This window comes from Kryptolebias marmoratus, linkage group LG13 (assembly GCF_001649575.2).
Source record: "Kryptolebias marmoratus isolate JLee-2015 linkage group LG13, ASM164957v2, whole genome shotgun sequence".
NCBI classification, from domain to species: Eukaryota; Metazoa; Chordata; class Actinopteri; order Cyprinodontiformes; family Rivulidae; genus Kryptolebias; species Kryptolebias marmoratus.
Window position 1 is genome coordinate 1,784,588 of NC_051442.1, and position 9,228 is coordinate 1,793,815.

General features: G+C 36.1%; 2 protein-coding genes across 6 annotated transcripts in view; both read right to left on the reverse strand.

The window, feature by feature from the left end:
* LOC108228271 (hexokinase-2) overlaps positions 1-9,228 on the reverse strand; it is a 26,528-nt gene that overhangs the window by 3,329 nt on the left and 13,971 nt on the right. The window lies entirely within an intron of this gene.
* LOC119617635 (threonine-rich protein-like) lies at positions 7,299-9,194 on the reverse strand. 3 transcript variants are annotated; one of them, XM_037979229.1, is made up of 5 exons: positions 8,980-9,194; positions 8,677-8,778; positions 8,404-8,571; positions 8,192-8,308; positions 7,299-7,845 (listed from the first exon to the last, which is right to left on the reverse strand). In XM_037979229.1, the coding sequence occupies exons 1-5, from the start codon at positions 9,038-9,040 to the stop codon at positions 7,553-7,555; spliced, it is 741 nt and encodes a 246-aa protein (XP_037835157.1). In that variant the 5' UTR covers positions 9,041-9,194; the 3' UTR covers positions 7,299-7,552. The 3 variants fall into 3 exon arrangements, with proteins under 3 accessions (XP_037835157.1, XP_037835158.1, XP_037835156.1); XM_037979230.1 differs by having other exon boundaries at positions 8,192-8,319; positions 8,956-9,194; XM_037979228.1 differs by having other exon boundaries at positions 8,956-9,193.

Here is a 9,228-nt window from a genome sequence, read left to right on the forward strand (position 1 = left end):
TTGTTGTTTCTTGCACAGTAGCGGTAGTTGTTGATGTAGTCGTTCTGATTGGTAAATTTGGTGTTGTCAGGGCAGAGATTGTTGTTTGTGGTGTAGTTGTTGTAAATGCAGGAGTTGTAGTTGTTGCAATACTGGTGGTCAAATCTCTGGTTGGGAATAATGGCAGAAGTTCTGCTGGTATACGATTACACAGTTTGCCATTACAACATTCTGGTACTCTGCTGAAGGAACCAATACTTTCCAGGAATGGTAGAAACTGTAGAATCTTAAAACGTTCACATGTGTTTGGAGAGGCACAGCCTTTCACCGTATATTCCGAGGATCCATTCATTACTGTAGATCAAAAAGTAATATGTAAAAGTTTTGTTTCAAAAAAAAAAAAGAAATGACATACATTTTTAGTTATTTTAATATATGATTTTATCTAATTAGTAATTTTGACTTCACAACATATTTTAATTCAATCATGAAGTTAATTTTAGTATTTTACTTGTCACATAGATCAGTCCCTTACTGAGTTATACCATTGTGATTGTTCATTAGTATTTTCAAAAGAGCTGTTTTTAATAATATATTATTTGAAAAAAAAATAACATTATGTATTCTTTTCATTATCAACACATTTACATTTTAGAAGCTTTCAAAAATAAAAATTTAAATTGTGTTTGATGTTATCTTAGATATATCCCATTTCATGATGAAAATTTGAGAAAAGAGTTGCAATATTTTTGTTTTACCGTAGTTTTCACAATGTTAAAGAAGTGTTAAAACATTGACTCAGAGATTGTATTTGTTATGCTTTTGAATAAAACTCACCTGATCCTGTGAAACACTTGCTCTCTTCTCCCAAACATGGTATATCAGTGTCACATTTAGATGTGGGAAAGTCACAAACAAAACACCTCAAATCATTAGAGGGTTGTGGACTTGGAACTAGAAGACAAACACACACACAACAACATGAAGATGTTTTCAGGATAACAGAAAGAAAGCAGAAGATCCGAATGTTGTTTTTTATGGACAAGATGAATCTTACAAGGTAGAGTTTCTGAGTTGCAGTTGTTGGTGTTGCAGCAGAAAGCAGAGGCAGTTGCACTTGAGAAACCCAAGTTGACTGAAAAAGTATGACTGCCTGTGCTTGGACACAGAGATGGTGGTGCACAGCCCATGTAGATTCGTTGTTGAGTATTTCCAAATTCTGTGGCTGCAGAGTTAAAGTGCACTTTGTTAATAATGATGGAAAACATACAGACTCTTATAGCATTGAAGATGCAATTTTCAGTAAAGTACTAAATGAAATAAGGAAGATACCGTTAATGGAAGCTGTTATACACATGGATTCTGAGTCACATGTCACCGATTCTGTGCTTGTACACTCTGGATCTGTGCAGGCATCACACTGTAGGGCTCCAGCTACATTCAGGAAAACAACAATCAATTTAAGAATGACTGATTGTTAAATGTACTGAATATGAATAAAGTGTTCGTACACCTCAAAATAAAAAAATTACTTTAAAATTCTAAATTTGCAACAATTAAACTATAACTGTTCTTCAGTTGTTTCACTGTAAAATGTCCTAACTGACACCAAGCAACAAGTCTCTTCTTAACTCTTCTAAAGTTTTTCAGTTTAGGATTTACACTATTGAAAAGAAAAAAAAAACCTTTAAACTTCATTTTATTCTGCAGAAACTGTTATAAAGATTATATTAATTTAGTTACCTGTGCTGGTGAGCGCCCAGATGAGAGACAGGTAAAAAATGATCCTCATTGTGTCGTGTAATTGAAATCTGAACTAAATCCTGCGATACTTGTTTTATATGGATCATGTCAAATCATTGTCCGGGTGTGTTGTAAAATCTTTCTTTGTCACCTAAAGACACTCCCCTTTCCTTTTGTGAGAGCCTCTCGTCAAGAACTCAACACATCTTGGCACACCTTTTCTGAAACACGTCAGTCAAAAATTTGCATATAACTGCACCAACCAACCAGCCTTCAGTAATCATCTGGTTTGTGAATTTTTTGTTTATATATCAGCGTCACATTTTTTCCACACTTCTTTTAAAAATATTTACTTTTTGCTCTTGAATTCCGATCTCTTCTTTTGTCTGTATAAAATAATTTAGGACCATCACAACTTAGAAAAAACCTTTAGACATGACCATAAAGCTGCCCCTGGTTAAACTCAAAATTTTAAGGACTGCACCTTAACAATCGAGTATAAAATTAAAAGGTATATCTCATTTTGAATCTCAGAATTATTTTTTCTCCCTTTAGTTGTTTTCAGCCTAAAAATAACTTGTTAACATATACACTTGTTTTTCATGAAATTTTCAAACTTATTTTCCAACCGTCAGACAAGTTTAAACCAGCCACTTGACTAGATTACCTTAAGACTTGGTTATTTTTGCTTTTTAGTTTTGCTCATTGCTAGGAACAGGGAAACCAGAGCACCTTCTGGAGCCAGAATCTCAGCTGAGCCAAGACCCACCTGAGCCAAGACACACCTGCAGGGTTTCACGTCTGCATGAGCCCACAACATGCTGAGAGAGAAGTTGATGTCAGGTGCAATGTGAGCTGGGTGGAGAAGGACAGGGTGAGGGCCTGGGAGTTCAGATCCGTGCTGTCATTAGTTGATTCCAGGTACAAGGAATGTCACCTGGAATTCAAGAAATGAGCTCAAGCTAATGTGTGAGGTTAAGCAATACAAACTAGATGTAGCTGGATTCACAAAAAATACTTTTTGGGAGACTTTGCAAAATATTTAAGTAATAGTGAAGGTAAATGCTGTTGGAGTATTGTCGTGTTGGGTGGAGATGACGGAGACGAACCCAGTACGCAGACTCATAATAAAAGAAAACTAATTTATTAAACAAATTATTAAAACGAAAAACAAAGGCTGACGTGGCAGCAAACAAATGAAAATATTAACTAAATCAAAACTCGGGCAGGAAACAGAAACAGGAGCAGAAGCAGGAGCAGGAGCAGGAGCAGGAGCAGGAGCAGGAACAGGAACAGGAACAGGAACAGGAACAGGAACAGGATCAGGATCAGGAACGGGCAGGACAGAAACGAAGTACTGAGGATGACGAGGTAAGTGGGAACAGGCGAGTAGAGATAATGACAGGCAGGTGGAGATGGGCGTGGCAGGGAAACCGAGAGGGAGACTGAGGAGGAGTGAATGAAACATAAACACAAAAGACAGAAAACAAACAACCAGATAACAGAATAAAAAATGAAACAAAACCAAAACAAAGAGCAAACCCAAAAACCCCACAAGTGTATATGAGGTTAATTTTTAAGTGTGACAACAGGTTACGAAATCTGCTGGAAATTGCATATAAAATGTATACAAACCAAAAGTATTAAGATGCAATTCAATTCTGAGTAAAAGAAAGTATTTTTTGAGTTACAAATCACTCTAAATATTTTATTACAGGGCTACTCAACATTAATTGGAAGTGTATCATCCAAAAAAATACTGAGGTTTTCAGGGCCTTGGAAAATAGTTTGTAAACCTTTTTTGTCAACAGCAACTTTATCAAGGACAGCAAGCCTGCAGTTTGTCACAGTTTAGCCTCAAAGCTTCTTGCTGAGATTTATGATACTGAAGCTCTCTTGTTCAGTGAAAAAATAGCCAAAGGCAACTTGACTCCGTTGAAAAGATGTGAGCAGCCCTTATGTTTTTTACCTTTTCATTCCTCTGAAAAACTTGAAGAAAAAAGTTTTCTTTAACCTCTAATGATTTTTCACATTGTAATCTTAAGTTACAGCAATGCTTTTAAACTGATTTTCTGCTTTCCATCTTGAGTCTTGCAGCAACCTTAGCTAATTTTCAAGACTTTTGCTTTTTTTTTCATCCATAGTGCAGCCATTTTCCCAGATGAAGTGAATGACTCAATTACCCACCTGCTCTGTCATGGTTTACCAAAGACAGTCTAAATGACAAATAAAGACTTCAACTAGCTTAATATTAGCCTCAAGATATGGAACTAGCTTTGGTATGCATTGCATATCCTTAGCATCATATACAGAAAAAAAACTATTTGAGGTTTTGTCAGCTTTGTAGGAAACAAAACTCTTTTAAAATGGTTGTACCTGGCTCAGGAGTTGCTTGTTGAATAGATATTCTGTATTACTTACTCATTTTACCATATGTGGAATATAGCATGAGGCAACACATACAGAAGGAAACTAGCTTTTCTTGAAGGAATGCATATCGCCGATCTTCTTGTATGGCAAAGTTTTAAACAAAGATCTTGCACAGTCTGCTAAGATTTTAAATTACGTGTTGAAGTTGAGTCTGTTATTTCCACAGCAGCCTTTAGCTGTAAATTTGTCTGAGTTAAAGTCATTTTTGTGTTTGTCAAGTCTTAAATCAAGTTGACTCTAAAAGTTAATCAAATGTAGAAGCACATCCAGTGATTACATTATATCCAGTGGTTCATGGGATATTTTACTAACATTCTTACAAACAAGCATACTCACACACACAGAGTCAATTACATATTGATAATATGATGACGATAACGACACTGGAATCATTATAAAAGTTACAGGTTTCTTTCTGCATCACTTGGCAGCATAAAGGTCCAACAGCGGTAGGTTGGCTTCAACCCTCCATGCCACATCAGCCAACTCAGAAATCACACTGAGATGACACAAGGGCGTCTAAGCCCTGGCTTGATCTGTTTTGTGAAAGCGCCTTAAGTTTGACTCAAGGTCAGCCAAGGATTATTGTTGTTAAATTTGTCTGTCCTTTTGGCCTAAGGTTATTGCTGCTTGTCAGAGCATTGTTTCATACATCCCAGTCGAAGAAAAAACAAAGGTTAACTGACTCAGATGTATGTTTGTTTTGAAAACTGATTCATGATTGAAATAATTTCTTTAATTATCTTTTGTTTTGTCAAACTGTTTCAGTGCCGTCTGTAGTTCTTGTTCTTCCTTCAGTCTGGAATAACATTCACTAAGTTTACTCCATCAGCAGGTGTGGCAAATGCCTCACCTAAATGCAGGAATGGAACACAAATAGAACAACTAATAAAGTGCACACAAATGTAAGGCAGGTGTGTTGGGGTGTAAAAGATGAGATAACAAGAGGTGTTCTCTAAGGTGATGCATCCTAAAGAGAATCAAGAAAAGAATGCCCTGTGCTCTGACGACATTTGATAATTTGCTCCACGTCATAAAACAAGTAACAAATTTTTGTCATTTCACATCTGCTAAATATATAACTTGATGTGAAATTCTGTATCTCTTGTGCAGAAGATGCAATTTGGTTAAATATATTTTATCTAGATGTCAGGAGAGTAGACTACACATGGGAGGGGTGCTGTGCTTGTCACATCACATGGCTCAAGTAGCAGAGGGACTTGTTCTTTGAATTCATCTTATTTTCCAAGGAACAGACAGATATGAAAAAAACAAATACAGTAGTGTAGTCTTTCTGTACTGCTTCGTTGTTTTTGTGTTTTGATACTGGGTCTTTTTCCTTGTTTTCATTTCTAAACCCATTGTTTTCTATGTGGGGTTTTTTTCTGGTCACCTGGCTGCCTCAATGGAAAGTCTATAATCTTCCATGTAATAATTAAAATTAATCTTAATTTACAACCACAACTCTGACTCAGCAAAAGATTGATGCTGGGATAGCACCAGATTTCAGTGCCAAAGCCTGAATTACAAGACCCCACACATCTTGGACACAGGCTGTTCACTCTCTTACCTTCAGGTCAACACTATAGAACACTATTAGCAAATACCAGCCGCACAAAGACAGTTCTTCCCCAAGGCTGTCTTTCTGATGAACAAAACAAACACCTCACATTCTAAGTAGTCAGCTACTCTGCTGTGAAACAAATAAGCCTAATTGCTGCACCACAACCTGTTTGTTATTGTACATACACATACATGTACATACTGTTCCTTCTACCTTTTATTCTATTTACTCTAAGATTATATATTGTACTTGATGTCTGCTTGCTGTGAGCGCTTGGAACCAATGGCAAATTCTTTGTTTGTGCACCTAAACTTTGCTAATAATAGTGATTCTGATTGTAGCAGTTAAACCTACCACCCGCTGGAGGTTCTGTAAGGTAGCCTGGATGCTTTAGAGGTTTAAATAAATAGGTCATGAATAAGTTTCTGCATTACTTTATAACTTATTCATGAAGTATTAAAAAACTTGAATTAGGTGTGTTGAAGCAAAGAAACATCTAAAACATGCAGGACAGGGAGCCCTGATGACCAGGGTTAAACAGGTGACAAGTGCATTTTGGGCTGAGGTTTGAAGTAGAGTCCTTGATGCCCAGTTGCTAAAACTAGCCTCTGGGACATGGAATGTCAGTTACGGGATTGAGCTTGAGGTTGTAGCACAGGTGGAGAGATGCTAGCTAGATATAAACTACTTCACTTTGATGCACAAACTGGGTTCTGAAAATAATTTTTAGGGAGGGGCAGGACTCTTCTTCCACTCTGAAGTTGCCCTTGTTAGGGGAAATCAGACATAGGTGTGTTTATTTGTGCTGTCTACTTTTTGTCAACCAAATGTCGTTTCCTGGTGAATGAGTGAGTGGCGTCCCTGTGTCACATACATTATGTCTTCCTTTGCTGTGGCATTCAACAAACTCAGTAGTGTACCTTAGTTTTTTGGGGTTTTTTCAGTACTCAAAAAGAAAAAAACCTCTTAGACTGGGAACATAAGTTTTATATTATTTGTTAACAACCTTTGTTTATTTCTCCAACAAATTTAATAATATTACCTGTACAATGCTTATTTAAAGGCTCATTTAGGCAATTTTGATCTTAAGATTATTTACACCCAAAATATTGCATTCCTTTAACTAATGTTATCCCAGATTTTTCCCTGCAAAATAAGTGCATGCGTTCACTCATTAGACCTCTTTGACACATAATATGTGTTAATATGTTTTATTAGAGAAAATGTAGGTTTTATACTCAATTGTTGCCGGTAGGAAACCGCACTGTCTAAGTTCACACAAATTCTTAAATTTGACCTATTTGCACACACACACACACACACACACACACACATATATATATATATATATATATATATATATATATATATAGTTTCATTTCTTTCCCTGTCCAAATTAAATCTCATGATGTGACAGCAACTTAAATCTAACTTTTCACTAGTCTCCTTTAAGGTCCAGTCTCACTATAATACAAGGGCCATGTATTATACATGTGGCAGTATTTGAGCTTTAACAGTTATTAATAAAAAACTAGAACAAAGGAAACAGTTTGTAAATGTAGCATAAAAAGAATTACCAATAGACACTTAAACATGTGATTTTAATAAATATTCTTGTTTTTATAATGTCTTACAAAATTTAAATAATTTGCAGGGAACATTTGAAAAATTGGAAATTTAACGCATGTGAAAAAATAAATTGTCTCATCTCAATCTCACTGTCTCAGTTGAAAAAATATCATGAAGCAAATAAATATAAGATGGCAGAAAAAAAAATTATTTCAAAGTAATAACAATTCTTTACAGGTTCAAAGATTGTTCTTCATCTATCATCATTTAAAAGGGAAAGATGACCAGTCCGAGCAACAGATAGAGCGCCCCCAGTCTGACACTCGAAGCATCACTGCTGGCCGACTGTGCTGGCTCTCCGGTGGGTTTTGGAATATTTATGGTTGCACTTGGTGTTTGTGTTGTTGGTGAATTACACAGACTGCTGCGACAGGAGCTCGGTCCATCGGTGATGGAACCAAGACTTTCCAGGAATGGTATTTGAAGCAGTGAACCAGCAGCTGTGAACGTGTTTGAATTCACACAGCCTTGCACCGGATAAGTTGAGGATTCATTTCTCACTGTTGATGAAAAATTTGTTAGTTTATCAATTTAGTTATTTAAAAAAGGTGTTTTTTAATAATAAAAACATTTGAATCCACACTGTAGTTATGGCTTCACAACATATTTTCATGAGTTTTGTTTATATTTTATTTTACATGCAAAACTGTCGCTCATGTTTGAGATTTTATTTTGTTTTTAAAATTAGCAACCGTAGATAATATTTTAAATTAGGATAGACCTCTTGTGTGATGTAACATATGACCTAAAAAAAAGTCTTCCCGTATATTTTTCTGGCTTGAACATCGCACTCTATAAAAATACAGAGAAACTAGATTTTGTGAACCACTTCAGCTAGAAACTCACAATTTGCGCTGAAACAGTTGGTCTCATCTCCTGAACATTGAACTGTAGAGTCACAAACAGAAGTTGTGGGGTCGCAAACAAAACATTCCAGTCCATTATTGGATTGAGGGCTGGGAACTGCAGGAGAACAAAAACAGTATGAAGAAGTTTTACACACATCTGAAAAAGAAGAAGTTCAAAATCATGTTTTCCATCTGTATGATGAATCTTACAAGGTAGAGTTTCTGAGTTACAGTTGCTGGTGTTGCAGCAGAGAGCAGATGCAGTTGCACTTGAGAAACCCAAGTTGACTGAAAAATTGCGATTGCCTGTGGTTGGACACAGAGCTGATGGTGCACAGTCCATGTAGATTCGTTGTTCTGCTGTTCCAGTCAAATTGGCTGCAGAGTCAAAGTGTAGGTTTGTAATTTTGGAAAAAAAAAATGTTAATGTTAATGTTAAAATCAGCGTTTTACAGAAAACTAATTTTTGTAAAAAGAGGATACCTTGAATGGAAGCTGTTATACACATGGACCCTGAGTCACATGTCACCAGTTCTGTGCTTGTACACTCTGGATCTGTGCAGGAAACACACTGCAGGGATGGAGCTGCAATCAGGAGAAAGACAAGTACAATCATCAAATGTCTGTTTTTATGAAATGGTAGGGTAAATTAAAAAAAATTGAAGACTGAAATATTGTAATGACTTAAATGTGAATAACTACTTTTGTAAACTTGTAATTATAGAGTAGATTTTCATTCATTTCCAAACTTTCTGCTCTTACCTGGTGTTGTTGAGGTTGTGCTGCCTGGTGTTGTAGTTGGACTATCTGGTGAACGAATACACTTACTGGTGTTACAAGAACTCATATCATCAGTGATGGAACCAAAAGTATTTAAAAAAAGAAAACTCAGAATGCTGTCAACAGTTTCAGATGTTATTGGAGTGACACAACCCTGCACTGGATATGTTCTGGACCCGTTTCTCACTGTTGATAGAAAAATATAAGAATTTAGAAAGATAGTTATTGTTAAAACTTGCATTTTTTTTGACAAAG

What these genes read in the sequence shown, in the direction of transcription:
- LOC119617635 (XM_037979228.1), bottom strand. Translation starts at nt 9,040, where the DNA reads ATGAGTTCTTGTAACACCAGTAAGTGTATTCGTTCACCAGATAGTCCA. An exon ending in CACAACCTCAACAACACCAG is followed by an intron (nt 8,779 to 8,955) that starts GTAAGAGCAGAA and finishes TCCTGATTGCAG; the next exon opens with CTCCATCCCTGCAGTGTGTT. An exon ending in TAACTCAGAAACTCTACCTT is followed by an intron (nt 8,309 to 8,403) that starts GTAAGATTCATC and finishes GTTCTCCTGCAG; the next exon opens with TTCCCAGCCCTCAATCCAAT.